General features: G+C 39.3%; 2 protein-coding genes across 6 annotated transcripts; one reads left to right on the top strand and one right to left on the bottom strand.

Annotated features, from left to right (window-relative positions):
- The first annotated feature begins 100 nt into the window (after positions 1-100).
- LOC139631602 (probable E3 ubiquitin-protein ligase HERC6) lies at positions 101-11,599 on the top strand. Its single transcript, XM_071495904.1, has 23 exons — positions 101-377; positions 2,962-3,112; positions 3,231-3,307; positions 3,773-4,000; positions 4,640-4,731; positions 4,876-5,003; positions 5,197-5,348; positions 5,677-5,732; positions 5,913-6,004; positions 6,109-6,168; positions 6,298-6,394; positions 6,619-6,799; positions 6,984-7,135; positions 7,590-7,709; positions 7,857-7,955; positions 8,136-8,315; positions 8,544-8,684; positions 8,807-8,973; positions 9,177-9,243; positions 9,332-9,402; positions 9,908-10,091; positions 10,311-10,413; positions 10,578-11,599. Exons 1-23 carry the CDS (start codon positions 158-160, stop codon positions 10,811-10,813), a joined length of 3,054 nt encoding a protein of 1,017 aa, XP_071352005.1. The 5' UTR covers positions 101-157; the 3' UTR covers positions 10,814-11,599.
- A 428-nt stretch (positions 11,600-12,027) lies between these two features.
- On the bottom strand, positions 12,028-18,402 carry yif1b (Yip1 interacting factor homolog B (S. cerevisiae)). Of its 5 annotated transcripts, none has more exons than XM_071495908.1 (8): positions 18,185-18,402; positions 16,439-16,541; positions 15,876-16,005; positions 15,622-15,726; positions 15,116-15,252; positions 14,735-14,890; positions 14,431-14,524; positions 12,028-13,551 (listed from the first exon to the last, which is right to left on the bottom strand). In XM_071495908.1, the coding sequence occupies exons 1-8, from the start codon at positions 18,228-18,230 to the stop codon at positions 13,396-13,398; spliced, it is 927 nt and encodes a 308-aa protein (XP_071352009.1). In that variant the 5' UTR covers positions 18,231-18,402; the 3' UTR covers positions 12,028-13,395. The 5 variants fall into 5 exon arrangements, with proteins under 5 accessions (XP_071352009.1, XP_071352011.1, XP_071352010.1 ...); XM_071495910.1 differs by having other exon boundaries at positions 18,209-18,402; XM_071495909.1 differs by having other exon boundaries at positions 18,194-18,401.
- Between the last annotated feature and the right edge of the window lie 832 nt (positions 18,403-19,234).

Genomic DNA, 19,234 nt, shown 5'->3' with positions numbered 1-19,234 from the left:
AAAGGCGCTATATAATGACACAAGCAGAATGGGTGGCTCAAGTGCTTATTTTGACGGCGACTTTTCCGACAGCACTTGAAAGCAGCGTCAAGTGGGCTAAATTGCCACCACAGAGGCTGAAATACTGTACACGCATCACTTCGGTCCAGGTGGAGACATGGTGCAGCTGTACTGCTGGGGGGACAGCTCCAGTGGACAGTTCGGTCCACAGACAGCCCTCAGTCCGGTGTCCTGGACCGTCCCCGGGGTTATAACCAACATCTGCTGCGGGGAACAGCACACTTTATTCCTCACCAGAGATGGAGGCGTTCTCTCATGTGGACACAACTCACAGGGACAACTTGGACGAAAGAAACCTAAAGATGGACGGACACCTGGTAAGTCGTAATGGTTGTTTATTTTCCAGAAAGGCTGCAGAATAATGGACATGAAAAGAAAAATATTTACAGGTATGTGACATTCTTAATGGGATCAGCCTGTCGTCTTTCTGTCAGTACAGTAGCCTAAAGGCTCTAACATTAATATCAACATAACTTTACGTGCTTTTTTTACGCACTTTTATTTTTTCCACTGGCTGTTGAAATGTAACTGCGGGGTTATGTGGTTCTTTGTTTCTTTTCATCGCCTTGTCAACAAAGTTTTATTCTAGGAAACTCTTTCACATGTGTTTACTTTGGCTGACACCGGAGCCAGAGCTCATGACGCCACCGAGTCATCGCCACAAACCTCGCGCAGGTTAATTAACTGCGCGAGGTTTCGGTTTCGTTTCCCCCCTGTCAGCCCAGGATACGAAAGTTAGGGCTGAACTTTTAGTTCAAGCGCCTGTGAGAAAGTTGGACATTCAGCACAGTGTTGCGTTCACTGCTTTTGAATACCTTGGTTGAACGGCAAAAATATTAACGACATTTTAATTGTGGTGAATACAGCGAACACAGTCATAGTAATAGTCGTGGTAGATTTGAACTCTTAAAATACCGGCACTGGTTAATTCAATCTACAACAATGCTTCATTTGACATCTTAATATTAAATTAACAAGGAACTATAGCCGTCAAATTAGTTAATTGGAGCAGAAATTTAAAGTAGCACATGAAATGAATGATGAAATGAAAATACTCAGATACCAAGTACCTCAGATCTCTCTGATAAATAAATAATAAATAAGCAATGAACACAGGCAACAGGTTTTTATGCCTTGCTTAGGTTTCTGTGTTCCTGTATTTATCTATCAGATAGGTTACTTTCATGACATTAATAGTTATGCAGGTTAGTAGAGTATTGGATTTAAGTACTTACAGGACTGTCTCAGAAAATTAGAATATTGTGATAAAGTTCTTTATTTTCTGTAATGCAATTAAAAAAACAAAAATGTCATACATTCTGGATTCATTACAAATCAACTGAAATATTGCAAGCCTTTTATTATTCTAATATTGCTGATTATGGCATACAGCTTAAGAAAACTCAAATATCCTATCTCAAAAAATTAGAATATTTCCTCAGACCAAGTAAAAAAAAAAAGATTTATAACAGCAAAACAAAATCAAACATTTGAAAATGTCCATTAATGCACTCAGTACTTGGTTGGGAATCCTTTTGCACGGATTACTGCATCAATGCGGCGTGGCATGGAGGCAATCAGCCTGTGGCATTGCTGAGGTGTTAGGGATGCCCAGGATGCTTCAATAGCGGCCTTTAGCTCATTTGCATTGTTGGGTCTGGTGTCTTTCTGCTCCTTCTTCACAATACCCCACAAATTCTCTATGGGGTTCAGGTCAGGGGAATTGGCAGGCCAATCGAGGACAGTAATGCCATGGTCAGTACACCATCTACTGGTGGTTTTGGCACTGTGGGCAGGTGCCAGATCATGCTGGAAAATGAAATCATCATCTCCATAGAGCTTTTCAGCAGACGGAAGCATGTAGTGCTCTAAAATCTCTTGGTACACAGCTGCATTTACTCTGGACTTGATGAAACACAGTGGACCAACACCAGCAGCTGACATGGCTCCCCAAACCATCGCTGACTGTGGGAACTTCACACTGGATTTCAAGCAACTTGGATTTTGCTCCTCTCCAGCCTTTCTCCAGACTCTAGCGCCTTGACTTCCAAATGACATACAAAACTTGCTTTCGTCTGAAAAGAGGACTTTGGACCACTCTGCAACTGTCCAGTGCTTCTTTTCCATAGCCCAAGTCAGACGCTTCTTCCGTTGTCTTGAGTTCAGAAGTGGCTTGACCATGGGAATACGGCTATTGTAGCCCATTTCCCGGACACGTCTGTGAACAGTGGCTTTTGATACCTGGACTCCAGCTTCAGTCCACTGTCTTTGAAGCTCCCCCAAATTCTGGAAGCGACTCTTCTTCACAATGCTGTTAAGGCTGCGGTCATCTCTCTTGGTTGTGCAGCGTTTCCTGCCACATTTCCCCCTTCCAACAGACTTTTTGTGGATGTGCTTTGAAACTGCACTCTGTGAACAGCTTGCTCTTTGAGAAATTTCTTTTTGTGTCTTACCCTCCTGATGGAGGGTGTCAATGATGGTCCTCTGGACAGCAGTCAGATCAGCAGTCTTCCCCATACTTGTGATTTAGTTTACTGAACCAAGCTGAGTGTTTTTCAAGGCTCAGGAAACCCTTGCAGGTGTTCCGAGTTAATTAGACGATTCAAGTGATTAGTTGAATACCCTACTAGTATACTTTTTCATGATATTCTAATATTTTGAGATAGGATATTTGAGTTTTCTTAAGCTGTATGCCATAATCAGCAATATTAGAATAATAAAAGGCCTGCAATATTTCAGTTGATTTGTAATGAATCCAGAATGTATGACATTTTTGTTTTTTTAATTGCATTACAGAAAATAAAGAACTTTATCACAATATTCTAATTTTCTGAGACAGTCCTGTATATTAATGTCTAGTGTGTGTTTATGTGTGAATCTCTGTCTGTCATCATGTGTAAGGTCGTGTGGAGGGGTTGGGGGATGTGGTGATGATGGCTTGTGGTCAGGACCATTGTCTGGCCGTGTGTGCATCTGGGGACATATTCTCCTGGGGGGCTGCAGAGGATGGACAACTGGGGATGAATCCATTGCACAACGGTCTCAGACCAAGGCAAGATCTGGGTCTCTGGAATACATAAATATACATACTTACCACTTAGTTAGTGGATGGTGGGTTTAAGTGCAAAGCTTTTTTTTTTGTTTTTTTAAACTGTCTCATCAACTTGCAGTCGTGTGCCCATGCCACTGGCAGTACAAGTGGTTCAAGTTGCCTGTGGAAACTCCCACTCTCTGGCACTGACCAAAGGTAAGATGCTGAACACAATGATGATGTCTTGCGTCATGTAGCAGTGCCAACTCCACTTTCACAGCTTGTAAAATTTAAATATATCTAATGTTATAATGATTTGTTTGTATTTTATTTATTCCAATTCCCTGCAGACATAATAAAATACAAGCTAATGCTTTAACACTGTCAGTCTCAACAAACCACAGTTCAGCTTTTTGATCCCTAGATACTAGGGTTGTAATCCACAATCTCGGGTTGAGATACTGTAAGATGTGCATGCATCATTTGACTATTTTGGTCCATTCATAATCAAGTGATCATAAAAGTAAGGCTAGTTGAATTAGCTCAAGATGAAGAATAACCCTGAGTTTGCTGGTACATTCAAGTCAGCAGTGTGGGAACATCTTTCTGGGTTTTTACCACTGCTGGGGATGTTACAGTTTTGTAATGTACATTTTTTCTGCACTCTTTTCCACTTTGCAGGAGGAGATGTCTTCTCATGGGGGTTGAACAGTCACGGTCAGCTGGGTCTGGGGAAGAATGTGCCACAGCAGCTCACACCTGTCCTGGTGTGTGCTCTGTCCGGTGTAGCAGTGACCCAGATTGCAGCCGGAGCGACCCACACTCTGTTCCTCACACTCTCAGGCCTGGTCTACTGCTGTGGGGCCAATAAATCTGGCCAGCTGGGACTCAACAGGGTGGATGAGAAGGGTACAAATAATTTGCCTTAACTCAGTCACGCTCACTTGTTCACATTTAGCAGATTGTCCATAAAGGTGGAGCTCACTGGTCACTTTTAGACCAGTTCTGTTCATGTCAGTATATACACTTGAGTCACCTACAGGCAATGAGCATTTTGTGCTTTTGAGGCTTTTCATTTAACATGTAAAACAGCTAAGCTAAATAAAATAATTATTACAATACAACCCATTGTTATGTTAAACAAGACTAATCCCACTTTGTGCCTTTCATTGCTCATTACTGTTATATTCAAGTAAAAAAAGCTACATTTTGAGAAAAAAAAAGATTTCTAAGCTATAAGTTCATGTTCTGACTTCTGATTTCTACAAGTACATAGCAAAATTTACAAATGTTCATGCTAGTTTTGTATCTCAAGAAAAACACAACATTGCATTTAATGAAAAAAAAACCCAAAACAATACAATAAAACAAAAAGCATGAAGTGATACATAACTGATTCTTAGCTCTGAGACTCAAATTTAATGATACATAAACCAGGGATATTAACCTCCTGATTATGCATTCCTTTTAATTAAGTATCAAAAAGTCACTCTAGTTATTGTCAATTTGAGCTTGTTGTCCATTTATTTCCATTTCTTTCACTAACAGGCAGGTTTAACATCTGTATGGTACCTGCCCTCAGTCCTCTGGGTGTCTCCTTCATAAGCTGTGGACAGGCGCACACTGCTGTGTTGACAAAGGTACACAATTCTCCAATCCTCAACCAAACATGTTGGTTTACAGAATGTGACAAAATCTTCAACCAGTGTTTAATTATCAAATTGTAATGAAAATGAGTCTGAGGCATTTCCCCTTGTGATGTTATTTGTTGCTGTGATTTCTAGGTTGGTGAGGTTTTCACTTTTGGAGAGGGAAGACATGGTCAGCTTGGACACAACACCACTGCTAATGAAGTGAGACCCAGACTGGTCGATGGTCTGGACGGACCCGCCGCACAGATTGCATGTGGCCGGTAAAAATGAGGAGTGTGCTTATCTGCACACTGAAATGGCTTTTTATTTAATATTGGAATAATTATAAGATCATTTTTGCAGTCAGCTGGAGAAGCTTTAACTAGAGAAAGAAATAGTAGAACTAGTACTATACCGTTACTTTGTAGAATATGTCAAATCAGGATTCTTAGCAAAGTCCTAATTGTTTCTCAGGTGTCACACTCTGGTTTTGGGCTCCTCTGGCCAACTGTGGGCTTTTGGCAATGGGGTCAAAGGTCAAATTGGGACTGGACAAACAGAGGACAGCTTGACTCCCGCTCTGGTTCAACTTCCATGGAACGACGATGCAGCAGCCATACCCAGTGGTGTGTATTATATGTATGGTTGGTGTGGTATTTGGTAGATTTTTAATGAGCCATATTGGTGGATCTCTCTTTGATCTTGCTCACATTTCCCTTCATTAAACTTCAAATTACCCCAGGAGATGCACTAAGTAATGAAGAGGGGTGTTTCCCCCGTTGTGGTAACAGCCCAAATAGTTGGCAGTAAATAATTTTATTTAAATGAATATTGAAGGATCTTGATTTGAAAAACAACTCCTTTTCAGAAAGTCTCTCACATTATATAAGGTACTGCAAGACTAGTATATTTATTTCTAAATTAGTTTTTGTTGTTTTTTATTTGTTTGAGCAGACCTGAAAATATCAGCTGGGTGGAATACAAACTTCACTTATTCCTCACCTGCACAGGTAACGTGTGAAATTATTTAAAGACTGGCTGTTTTTACTGATCTGATTTTCTTTTACATGTAGTATGTGTAAACTGATATTCACCTGTTTTTTAAATGTCCCTGTTCATATAAAAGTCTATTTCATCATGCTTGTTAAGATCGCTGCTTTAAAAGTTCAATCTGATTTCTTTCTTTCAAGAATGTGGATCGAGGGCAGATAGCTGGGCGGCTTGATAAAACAAAACTGCAAAGTTGGCTTTCAATGAGACATGGCAATGCGGAGGCGAGGAGGTAATTTTTCGTAATTATGTATTTTCACATTTAAAATATTAATCTTATATTCAGTAGCTGTAATCTTTGAGCTCTCCCAATGCTTTTCTCTCTTTGTGCAACAGAGAAATATCCTCGATGTTTCTGACAAGTTCAAGTCTTGTTGCAAGTTTCACAAAAGCCAAGTAAGTTCTTCTTGTATTGGCTGCTGCTTTCTGTCATGTTTTAGCAGCAAAATCAGTTCTAATGTTTAGGTGAGGAAAGTAGGATTTAGAATTAAAAGACTGGCATTGTCACTTTGCTTTTGTTATCAGTGGGTCTTCATTAGAAGCAGGTGCCCTAACCGTGGACCTCGAGGCAGCTAGCGAAGCTTTTGACCAGCTGCTGGCAATACCATGGATCAAACAATCAGTTAAGAAATCCTAAAAATGATTTTTACACGTTCAGATCATTTTCTTTGTCTTTTGCTGATTGACTGAACGAGTAAACATTGTAACCCCTGTTGCTACGAGGCTCTTCTGGGCAAGAATATGTTGCACAGTAGCCACTGATCTATTCATTTGCAAACAAATGCGCACTGTGTAAACATTGCCATATTATTTCATATATCTAACATAAACATATATTTCACACAGGTTAACTTAAAACTCCTGATTGACTTGCTTCTTATTTCGATGAAAACCCTAAAATCTCCGGATATCCTGCTGATTCTGCTGACGTGCCCCCTTCTCCAAGAAGAATCCAATGTCATGAACGTGGCGTTGAGTCTGGCAGTCGTTATTGGAAATCTGAACGAGAAGGCTCTGAAATCACTAAGTTTGTCCAAAATATTTTTGAATTTCTCACTTTATTTAAATAATTTTCGTGGATACTTCTCAAGCCACATTTGGAAATGTACAATATAAACGTATACACAATAAATAATACTCTCTCTTTTTTAATGACTTTGAAAAAAGTGAGCTATTCACCGAGTAAATGAGTGTTTTTTTTTGTTCACTAGGAGACGGGTGGTCCTCCCTGACGCCCTCCATGCTGATGAAGCACATCATGGTCTTCAAAAAGGCCCTGGCCTTCATGCTAAGAAATGGCCTTTTGGCAACTCACAACCCAGGAGTCAAATACCTGCTGGAGGCCCTCAAACTACTTTACAAAGTCAGTGTTATGTTTTTATTTCAGTCATCAGTGGCTTTAGTGCCAGATCTATTGTACTCTCTGAATTTGGGATGAAAGATGAAATAATTTAATCTGGGGAGACAAGTTCATGAGCACAAAATTTGACCCTTGATGATCAGCCTGTCATTTTTTAAGAGATACATATTCAGTTGAATTAACACTGAGACTAAACAAAGTGTCATTACCTATTATTCCTTTTTATCTTTATTAATTAAATGCTAAGCTAAAATGTAGTTCCCAGAGCTGAAAGTGATAGATTCCTAAAACTGCATGTCTGAATGTCATTGTCCATCAATGGCATGACAAAGGAGCGCTACATAGGGGAGAAATGGGCACTACAAAACTCTTTATTTCCATTTTTACATTACTAAATTACAACAATTTTAATTACATTAAAACTGTATCATTTCTGTTAATATATTTTTGTTTACAGGCAAACAAAGCTGGAAGGTCCTACAAAGTCCCACTGAGCACGTTTTACGTAGAGGAAATCAGTGGTAATGTGCAGCCAGTCCAGGACGTCACTTTTTGGTGGGAATTTTCTGAAGTGGAGGTAAAATCATTCATAGTGCAGTATATATATTGTTGAAGTGTTTCAGAAGAACAACCTGTCCATTTGTCCTGAATAGCTTTTAATTTTCTGTTGGACTGCTTATTACTGAAATCATTTCTTAATAAATTATCAAATATTTTCTCAAAGGATGACGAGAACACACCTGCCATCTTCTGCCGCTACCCATTCCTGTTCAATCTGGTTCAAAAGGTGGCGGTCTTTAACATCTCTGCATTCATAATGAAGGTACAGTATGTATCAAAACACTAGATCATTTTACTGAAGGTCTATATTAATGATACCGTGTGATACAGCTGCACTTGTCTCTAATTTTGAGCATTAATTTTAAAGATATCATGTGTTGTGTAATTCTACTAAAACTGCTTTCTCTCAGTTACGAGATAAAGACGCGTTTTGTAATTACAGAAAGCGCAGCATTTAGTCCATGAACTGGCTCTGTCATGGCCTGATGAATCGTTGGTAGATCCCCGGGACTCTCCCCCCGCCCCGGTCTTCCAGCTAACCCTGAGACGAACTCACCTCGTCGAGGACACCTTCAGACAGCTTGGTGCAGCCGACCACTGCGCCTTCAAGAGGGAGCTTTTGGTAAACATGCTATCAAAGCGTTGCCGGCTTTAGTGTTCTGAAATTAAATTTGGTGCCTTTTGTCTCTAGGGTAATGAAGAGACTGCTAAAGCAATTTAGCATTGCATGTCCACAAAGTTGTGGAACTCACAAGAGACAAAAACAAGGTCAAAGTCGAAGCAGCAGCTGATAGTAACTCAGTTTGTGTTGAGCGGAATGTTTAAAAAATGATTATTCGATCCTCCCTAGGTGCAGTTTGTGGATGACAGAAAGATAATGAATGTCAACAAAAGGGACTTCTTCCTCCATGTGTTTGATGAGCTCATGGCTCCCGAGTCTGAAATGTTCATGTACAACGAGAGCAAGACTCTGGCCTGGTTCCCTCCCAGGGTATGACCAGATCATTTAAGAGGAAATCACGTATTAAGATTTTGCACATTCCAATCTTTTTAGCCAAAGTCGGTCCAGAAGGTGTTTGTAACCTTAAACCTTTACCTTTATTCACCAACCAGCCACAAGTGGGAGAGAAGAGTTACTTCCTGTTTGGCGTTCTGTGTGGCCTGGCTCTTTACAACCACAACATTGTCCACCTGCCCTTCCCACTGGTTCTCTTCAAGAAGCTGGTCAGGGTCAAACCCTCAATGGATGACATGAAGGAGTTTGACCCCATAATGGGAGAGTAAGATACTTCTGAAAATGCAAAACTGAGAAAGAAATTATTTGACTTTACAAATATAATATATTCTTCTACATAAAATATTTTATCTCAAACTCAAATGATTAACACCAGTACTTTCTCTATAACTGTATAGTCTTGATTTGAAATGCTTCGTAGGCAACGTGCAGGTCAGTCATCTTCCCCGGTGTGTTCTGTGTCTTCAGGTCTTGGCGGTGCATGTTGGAGGACTACACTCCTGATGTAGTCAAAGGACTGGAGACTACTTTCACTGTAGGTTCACTAGATCACAGTTAAACTGGGTTATTTCATACTTTAACTGTAATATTCCAGTCTAAATGTAATTATTGTTTAAATACAGGTGATGTGGGGTGGTGAGGAAGTTGAGCTTGATCTGAACGAAGCTGGAAAACTCGTCACAGGCTCAAACAGGTGGGTTTACTCAGAATTACTGTAACAATCTGGACAGACAAATTTAGAGTCTACTTCACAATTTATTAACAAGTAAAGTATTATTGTTTTTCATTGGTTTCCATGCTGTTCCTCCCCCCATCTTTTTATCATGTGATAGTGTGTAAGGCTGACTAATAAATATCCATCCTCACAGGGTACTAGTAAATCTTGTTTTTGCTGCCATCTAACAGTTGAAAGTTTTAAGTGGGTGTTTGCTTTGTGACCACTTAGAAACTACACTATCACATTACTCTTGGTGGGATATTACATACAAGATTTACTGTAGAGTAGAGTTACTTTTGCACTATCTAAGTTAGAATATGGTAGTACAGTGTTGTATAAAACTAGAAAAAGCTAAATAGCAAACTTTTGAGTATACACCCAACCTCTTAGAATAATACAAATAAAAATAAAAAGACTTTATACAACTTCTCTAGACAGTGTCAGCACTTGATGTTGTGTTTTCGTTTATCTCGATTTGCAGGAAAGAGTACGTAGCTGCTTTTGTCAACTACGTCTTCAACAAGTCAGTGGAGAGTGTGTTTGAAGCGTTCAAGAGAGGGTTTTTCAAAGTGTGTGACATGAACGTGGTGGACTTCTTCCAGCCGGAGGAGTTGCAAGCAGTGATGGTGGGCCAGGAAAACTACGACTGGGATGTGTTCAAGCAGGTGTGCTGAAAACCCGCTGGACTACATTTGATTCATGAGGAGGGTCAGAAATGTAATAAAGACAAAGCAATAAAGTCTCCCCAGCGCTCTTGGACACCGAGACCTATCCCTACACACTTGTTTCATAATTAGATATCAAGAATATTGTTTTAATAAGACATTGAAATACATCTGCATATCTCACACAAAACAAGATTAAATTACTTTTTTCTCAAACAGAACACGGTTTATGAAGGAGAATACCATGCTGGGCATCCAAACATCATTACCTTCTGGGAGGTGTTTGAGAATCTGACAGCAGAGGAAAAGAAGAAATTCCTTTGTAAGTATTATACAAGATGGTGCTTATTATTTTTTATCTACTATGACACTTTCAGACTAGGTGACATTGGTATCCTCTGAATTTTCTTTAATTAATTTAAGATGCTCACATATATAGCTCAACCAGATCATTCAACATGATCTCTTCAATGCTCTTGTCTCCAGTGTTCCTCACAGGCTGTGACCGTGTACCCTTCCTGGGTATGGAGAGCATCAAGATGAAAATCGCTGTCTTGCCCGATGCCACTGAACTCCATTTGCCAGAATCCCTCACCTGTCATTGTCTTTTATTACTGCCCATGTATCAGAGGTACCCAGTCGAGAGGACAATGCAGATCAGGCTTCGTCAGGCTATAAATCACAACAGAGGCTTCTGGAAGAAAGAGGACACTAGAGGCTGAAGTAACAGTAGCGTCTTTAAAAACAGTAGCTCACTTTCAGTTAGTTTTGGGGCTTTTTTTGTTTCTACATTTTAGTGTCATAAAGTAAGATGTAACTTCTGATCTTAGTAATATTATTAACAGATGTAGGGACCTAACAGAAGTAGCCGAGCAGTAGAGTCATTTAGTAGTAATACAATATAGCTGTATTTGTTTTTTTTTTTTTTTTTTTCTTTATTTCTCTTGTTGATGGTTGATGCCACTTGCACATGTTAAATATTGAATCCTTGTTTATGTTTTTCCCAGCTTTCTGTGTAGTCTAGAGTGACGCAACTATTACATGGAGTTAGGCTCAGTGTTTCTATTTACTCATTCAGCTTTAGTGAGTTACGAATAAAAATATGCACATGAAAACAAATAAATAAATGCAAAAATCTGACACATCGCATACATGGGCAGAATACTTCACCTGGATTAACGACCCAGATCATGTGAGGAAGTGGGGATATTGGAGTAAGACTTTAACATCAGTAAAGTCAACAGTTGTTTGGGCACTGCCACTGCTTTCCATCGCTGCTACACCTCTCTGAGGATAACTGCACGCTTTTGGCACTTTATATCACGATATTATTAGTATTAAGTTCTTTATATGTTCAGGTTATACAAGTTTAAATCTTTAGGAAACATTTTATGTTTGTGTCTTTAAAAAAAACAAAACATAAAATCAAATGTGTATACAAATCAAAAAAAATGTTCTGCCATTTGTGACTTGATAAAAAAACAATAAATGATCACGTCTGTCTTTAACTTTATTCTCCACTGAAGAAATTTTAAAAACATGTTAAATGTTCTTCTGTAAAGTGCAGGATCAAAAGATACACCACAGACCACCACATGCAAACATAGTCTTATAATAACCTGGGCCTGGGTTTTTTCTCCCAAAATATTTAATTTCTTTGTAGACAGTCTACTAAGAAAATTTTCTTTTATAAAATAGGTGCTGTAGGTAACAGCAGGTCTAATATTGACATCCAAAAAAAGAAAAAAAAATGTTAAAAAAAAGAGAAAGGAATCAGTCTTACAAAGCCCATAAAAGAAGGATCTAAAGGTTCAATTCAGTTTGTAGTATTATGTCACCTCAATAACTGGTTATTTGCTGAAATAGTTTTTGTCATGAAAAAATCACATCTGTGAACAACTATTACGAGCACAGAGAACTCATCTCACACTGAAGCTTCTCCATCAGTCAGACTTTATTCATCAGGGATCATATCATTTCAGTGGCTTGATTCTGCACTTTGACAGTCAGGGCTTGGATCCATTCATGATTAATTATAAAAAGTGTACTTGAATAGAATTAGTCATTCTTATTGAGATGAACTTCTCTATTCCTATTTAAATGAGCACTTGCTAAAAGTTTTGGATTTTTTTTTTTATTGGCACATCAGTTAACCGAGATAAGCATTTTACCATTCATCAATAATAAGTTTCATTTCAGAAGAATGAAAAACATATCCTGAATTTTGAAAAGTTTCCTGAATTATTTTAAATGAATTTGAATCCTACCCTGGTTTGAGAAAACATCGGCAACATAAATAAAAGCGTAGACAGCAGGTTTCATAGATGATTCACAAGCACATTAAAGCACGAAGCACATTAAAATATTTCAAGTATCTCAAGGAGGCTAAAACAATTTTCACAGAACAGACCATCTCTTCACTTCCCTTTCTTTATTCCATTTGACTTTCAATATGAAAAGCAGTAAATAATTTACTCGGTTTTTAAAAGGATATCAGAATCATCTCATGTTGAGGTCTACGCCTTAATGTCACTGTAGCTTTTGATATTTCTATTTAAGAGTTTTCAGGCAGCAAAGCTCGTACAAAAAGATCAAACAGATATAATGGAGGTGACACTGCGCCCACACTCAGACCAATGGGATGATCCTTGTTTCAAGATCCAACAATGACAATCGTGTGGGACCTTTCTCAGAGCACATAAGAAGTCATTCCAGTCAGAACACCCAAGCAGAGCCACTTAGAAACCTGGATTTGAGCTCTCTCTTCTCTAAATGGACGGTTTGTGTGAGGTTAGTGTGCTTTTCTTTCTGACGGCTCAGAAACATCACTTGTGAGATATCAGACCAGCCATAATACTTTTGCTATACACAAACATACATACTTAAATATTCCTAAAAAACATAATTAACAAATAATTACACAGTATAGAAAACCGACTTAAAGCCACTTGCTCATGCTACAAGTTTTTAAAGACATGACATTGAAAAAGACAAAAAGAAAAAAAAAAGGCAATACTATTGACACAGGGCTGTGCTGTGAGAGAGAGAGGGCGTTTAAGCCTCACATCTTCTCTTCATCGGCTTGTAGCATGTGTTGTTTTGGTCCATGCATACACGAACTGAGTCTTGTGAATGTGTAGTTCTGTCTTTATGTCTGGAAAGTGATGGGACATCCAGACAACTGTGCTTCATCCAAGTCCAGGTTCTTTGATGTGTTTGTTGAGTATTTTTTTTTTTTTTTTTTCCTTCTTTTAAAGGGTGGGATGGCATTTGGATAGCCAAGTTTGTGAGCGCGATCCGAGTTTTATCTGATGAGGTGGTAGGTGAGCCAGTACATGAAGATGGGTTGTGCTGCTGCTATAGACATGGTGAGGTACATCCTCAGCTGATTTCTGGCTCCTCGCACCAGCCTCCCCTCCGCCGCCGCCTCAGATAACAGCTTCAGACGCAGAGTGCGGATCTGAGGAGAGAAGATATTCTTAGTTGACATGTCAACCAAGCAACACACATGCACAAAGGAAAAGAAGAACTGGAGCAGCTTGAGTAACTCGAGTAAAAAAAAACAAAACAAAACAAACAAACAAAAATACAAAACAAATAAAAGCAACTCAAAATTTAGAAGAATGGATGAGGGGGGGCTCAGAGAAACAAAGTATAGAGTAAGTATACAATTACAGCATGTCTTGTGTGTGTATTCCTGTCTTTTGTGAGCTTGACATCAGTAACTGATCAACATGATAGGTAACTACGTGCAGGTGCAGTGATAGTTATTATCTACCTGTTCGCATGTCAGTTTTAGATGCAGATAAGAGGCTGAAAGCTGACATCAGTATAACAGAAGCTGTGGTATGTGGAGGTAAAGGATGAGCTGTGTACTAGAAAGAGATTGAAGGAAAAATGTTCAATTTCTCAAGACGGAAACATTCCTCCCAGCATGTCTAATTTGGCCATTTGGCCAAGGCATCTAATATCCTAAGGCAAAGAGCAGGGATCCGATACCAGCTGCTACTGAGCCTGAGGGGACCTCTGTGGACCTAACTTACTGGTTTAGACCAAATTAGTGTTATTTCTACTACTAGCTGCCATTACTCATTGGATTCGATGTGTTATGTTTGCTAAAGCTGTTAATTGTGTATGTGTGTCATGAAAAAAACATGCATATCCCATACACATTTACAACAGAAGGTAAAATTATGTTTTGCGGTATTTCTATAGAGTGAAAATGGACTGATGTCAACCAACATGACCCTCAGGCAATATTGTGCTCATGTGATGTCTGACCAATCCATCCTGCAGGAATCTATTAATTTAGATCAACACTTACAGCTCTTGTACTCACCATGAAGACAAAGATGGCAGCACAGCACCACAGTAGAGACAGATAATATGCTGGTTTCCCAAACAACAGGCCTGCTACTACACCAACAATCATCCTAAAGAAAGATTAGAGACACAGTCTCAGGTTAGGTGTAACATCCACAGAGCTTCAGTGTTTTTTTTAACTAAAAAAAAAATTAAAAACAAAAATAAAGAAAGCAACAGGAAAAATTAGCTGTCAGAAAAGAATAAAACGAGTGACATGAAGAAATGCAAAGAGCATTCAAAAATGTAAACACAAACACAGAAACAGATGATGTACATACCCAACGTATTTGTAGCCAGAAAAGGCCAGCAGGTCTATGGTCGTGAGGTCGGTGTTTACGGTCACAAGGTAGAGCGACAGCAGGACTGCCAGGACCTCCATTATTAACCACACCAATGCTGAGCTGGCCTGAACTCCCAGCAGCTCCGGGGAAAACCTGACAGGTGCACAACATAGTATAGTTTCTATAGATAAATATACAGTGAACTCTGTCATAGCCTCTAGTAGTAATCTGTCTGTCATCAGGGTGAGGTGGCAATCTGCTACCTAGCTGTTGATAACTAAAGAGAACAGATCAAATGATCATAAAGCATTACATTCTTGGGTCTTTTCCAAACCTGCATCACTTTGAAAAAAATATATGGATATACTGTATATGTACCTGTTTTGTGTGCCGAGGGCCAGTCCAGCCACCAGGACATATGTGATGAAGCCCATGGTAGGAATGTAAAGATCAGGAGCGTTCACATCAAAGCGTGGAGCCACAGGAGTGTCCTGCTGATAGCTCACCTCCCAGTTCTACAACACATATGATTAGACACTCAAAACCTCCTTAGTCCTACATTTGGGGCTGAAAGTGTGTAGTATTTCACAGGTAAAAGTCCTGAATATTTTATCTACAGTATAACTTTCAAAATATATTGAGCTCACACATTAAAAAAACATCTCAACGATCCACTGAGATATCTTATGTATGTGTAAATATTCAAGACATAGGCAGAGAGGTATATCTGGTATACTGTACAGTCTGGTTTACTTTTTCTAGAAATCTGAACTACAAGAGCTACAAGCTTCAGGCAGAACTAGAGGCACCTATTTTCACATGCATATGATCAACTCTGCAAAGTGGCAGGCCTAAAAGAATAATTTACATTTAAGCAGACTTACCTCGTGCATGTAAGGGAAAACTAGAAGGCCCAGCTTCTTCCCCACGTACATTGTGTCCACAGCAAAGTAGTATTTAAGCTTAGAAATTGGGATGAACCTGTCCAGCTGAAACGAGCAAGCAGACAGCCATACACACATACATTATTCTTTGCATATTAATATAAATATGAAATCATTCAATATGGGCAATACTTAATGTGGCCTTTATTTTATTTTTTTGTTGTGGAAAGGAAACATTTGTGAGTCAGTCTTACATTCTTGTCCACCATTTCCCTCCCCTGGGATGCCAACGAACTGCCATAGGCCATGGCCAAGTTAGACATGGGGTCTGACAGGAGGGTCTGGCCAGGAAAACCTGCTGCTTGAGGCCTGCCCTGCTGGTTCCTGCCAGCATGACAAGAAAATGCATCAGCTTAAAGAGCATGGTGATTTATGACCTAAAGTAACACAAACATTTCGTCAAATCTATTGTTAGGAGATGACACAAAAGAGTGTGGTAGCTGAAGAAACAAAAGGAAATTAGGATATTTGTTGCCAATATTTTTTCAAAGTGTTAGAATTTCATTCAAGAGAGCATGACTTGACTGTTCGACAGAGGTAGCCTGATGGTTCCTTGACTTAATATAGGGTTAAAACACAAAATGCAATAGGACAATATTTATTCATAGTGTATTCTTTAGGAAAATGTTCACTTTCTACAACAGCAGGATCAATAGTGAGTGTGGAATCGTGCTTTAAACTGAGCTGCTTTTATAAAATGCCATTTTTGTGTCAACTGCTTGTGACTCAGCCATTTAATATCTGCCAGGCCTCCCACCTGTAGCCTGACTGTGATGCAGACCCAGCTCCACTCGTATCCTCAAACAGCTGGCTGCCATCTGAACCATCCGCGGAGCTGTTCCTCAGACGCATATTAGGCTCTGGATGATATGAAAGAGAAGAAAGAGATACATCAAACAAAGGAGTAGATCTGTAAATGTTGAATTGCTTTTAAATTTTTTTGGCAGATACATAAAATTGGCAGAATTACTAAAGCAAGCACATGCAGCCACACTTAGAGAAAATAATAATAAAAAAAAAAAATCAAATGCATCCCTCACCCTTTTCAGTTGTTTAGGTGTTATTCAGCTTAATGGACATATAAGACCAGTCTAACACTGGTTGCCTTGTGGATGTGCTGATATTTGTCAGATTTTCCTTTAAGTTTCTAACCAACATTACATGCAAAGCAGACATGATATGGACAAACATGAGTGGAAAGTTCAGGCAACTTTGCATTGTTTCAAAATTACCCTTGGGTTTCTGTTTTTGTCCTGTTTTAAGTCTTGATGTAGCTATTTTTTCACATAACACAGTCATTAACCACTTTTAAATGTGCTTTCCTGGAATTGAGATGTATAATGTTAGTAACTACTGTGCACCACAAAACTGCAGGCATGGCCTACTTTTCTTACAGTACAATGTGAGTGTGATGTAAAACGACTTCGGCATCATGCAATCTCAAAATACACATCTATTTCAACAGAGTTGGTTCACAAATAACAAATTCTGTGTGCAACCTGCCACACACTGCTCTGTGCAGGAGAAAGTCCATTCCCTGAGGAAGTAAATCCCTTTATCACGCACTTATCACAAGGACAGATTACATCATCCTGCAGAGCCACAGGCAGTTTGTTTGGAGCTAGTCTGCCTGTCATCCCTGAGGAATCATGCAAAGAAAGTATGAGAGATCTGACATAAAAGCTACAGCATGCTAGGTTCACACATAGAAACACCTTTACATCTTTAAAAAGATACTTAAACCCTGACATGCAATCTGTCATCATGAGTCTAGTGACTTCTTTATTCCGGTGGGTGCTTCAGTCGTCTGAGGAGTGGACTTGTTTACATTTTGGTGGTGCACAGATGTCTGTTAAGAGATTCTTGTTTCAGGGATCTGATGTAACGTTAAATTAAATGTATTATAGGGATTCAGCTGCATTACTACCCCTAAAAATCATCAAACATCCCTGCTTATGGATACGAGTACAAAATAACATGTCTGGTGAACTAAATAATGACAGTGCCTCTGGCAAACCTCAGACTGAAGCTTGGGAACAGGAGCTAACATGCACACGTCTCGTAATAAATCACCAAAGTTTGGCTTAAATTGTCTTTAAAAAACCTCCCACAGTCACACTACACAAACCTCGACATACGGGGGGACACTGATTAGATGTAAAGACCCCGGTTAGTACGAGGCACCGCGGTTATCCAGCCGTCGTAAATTAGCTAGTTTGTTAGCACTGTTAACTTAGCTCATGCTTATTAATAGCCTGTGGGCAAGCTACCGGCTACGAAGTCCGATTTGTTTCGCTAACACCGTTTCCCACGTTATCAAATTTCACATTTTGATGTCCACGTTTTTACAAGTTGTTAAACGTTAGTTGCAACCAGCGCCTGACAGCGAGCTAGCATCATGTCTCGGTTTGGTTCACGGTGCACTCCAGAGAGCTAGCATACACAAAGTGCGCGCCTGCAGCCGGTGACAGTAAAAACCGATGCGATCGATAAGGTGACGTACGTAACTTACGCTGCCTGAACCCACTTTGAGTTGCAGTGTAATCCATTAGCGATAACTTGGCGGTAGCAGTGGCTGTCAGATAAAATAAAAAACTCCACCGAGAAGCAGTTGGCACTAGTTAGCGAGGCTCTCAGGGAAGTTGGAGTCATTCATAAAATTTACACGGAAGGAAACGCTTCGTTCTTCTTCTTCTTCTTCTTCTTCTTCTTCTTCTTCGTTCTTCTTCGTTCTTCTTCTTCCAGGTTTTACGGTAGTTGACATTCTCGGCGTCGCATTACTGCCTCCCTCTGGATTTAGTCTTCCTCAGCCAGTGTCCGTTTCTTTTTAAATGAGTTTCTATATTTTTTCATTTCTGTCCTAACACTCTAATAAACTTTTTTACTCTGGCCTCTACCCTCAGTGCTCTCTGTAACTGATTCTGTATACTTTCTGCTAAATGGCTGTCTGTCTTTTATGATGTCTTGAGCCTTTGGATGTTTTCTTACAATGAAAAGGTTGCTGTGTCCATGCATATTGCTAATTGTCCTTTCCTGTTAGTTCCCTGACCTCTTACCATACCTGCTTTACATTGGGTTGAATGTGGATGTCCTCCCTTTGTTGTGTGCGGTTGCCTCTCGATCCTGATTTTGGAAGTCAAACTTAACCACTACATTTCAGAGGGAAATAATGTACTTTCTACTCTATTATAGACAGTATGGGGCAGATAAAATTAAAATCCAGAACTACTAATTACAATATTAAAAAGTACTGCTTACATAATGCATCAATAATGAAGATAATGTATTAATATGATACTGACAGGTTAATTCTGCATAATGTGTTTAATTTTAATACTTGAAGTACATTTAATTACTACTGTGCATGTTCTTATCTTTAAATATAATGTTGAAAGCATAGACTGTCGTGGTGTTGCTGCTCTTACCAAATTACTGTAAATGATCAGAAACTTCCTCAGCTACTGCTTTTTCCTCATATATATTGCATTAAGTCATGTCTTAGTCTTGATATTTAAAGTAAAATCATTAACTTTAATTGTGGGAGGAATAACTG

The sequence above is a fragment of the Trachinotus anak genome, unplaced genomic scaffold (genome assembly GCF_046630095.1).
Source record: "Trachinotus anak isolate AG129_WGS33_773 ecotype Australia unplaced genomic scaffold, CSIRO_AGI_Tana_v1 ptg000014l, whole genome shotgun sequence".
Taxonomy (NCBI): Eukaryota; Metazoa; Chordata; class Actinopteri; order Carangiformes; family Carangidae; genus Trachinotus; species Trachinotus anak.
Note: the sequence above shows the minus strand (reverse complement) of the source record. Positions and strands in the feature narration are given on the sequence as shown.

Bases quoted from the DNA above. Each gene is read 5' to 3' on its own strand.
- LOC139631602 (XM_071495904.1), top strand. From the start codon at position 158: ATGGTGCAGCTGTACTGCTGGGGGGACAGCTCCAGTGGACAGTTCGGT. The intron at 4,001-4,639 runs GTACAAATAATT...TTTCACTAACAG, and splicing joins CAACAGGGTGGATGAGAAGG to GCAGGTTTAACATCTGTATG. The intron at 7,710-7,856 runs GTAAAATCATTC...ATTTTCTCAAAG, and splicing joins GGGAATTTTCTGAAGTGGAG to GATGACGAGAACACACCTGC.
- yif1b (XM_071495908.1), bottom strand. From the start codon at position 18,230: ATGGATTACACTGCAACTCAAAGTGGGTTCAGGCAGCGTAAGTTAC. The intron at 15,727-15,875 runs GTAAGACTGACT...TGCTCGTTTCAG, and splicing joins GGGAAATGGTGGACAAGAAT to CTGGACAGGTTCATCCCAAT. The intron at 15,253-15,621 runs GTAAGTCTGCTT...TATGTGTTGTAG, and splicing joins TTTTCCCTTACATGCACGAG to AACTGGGAGGTGAGCTATCA.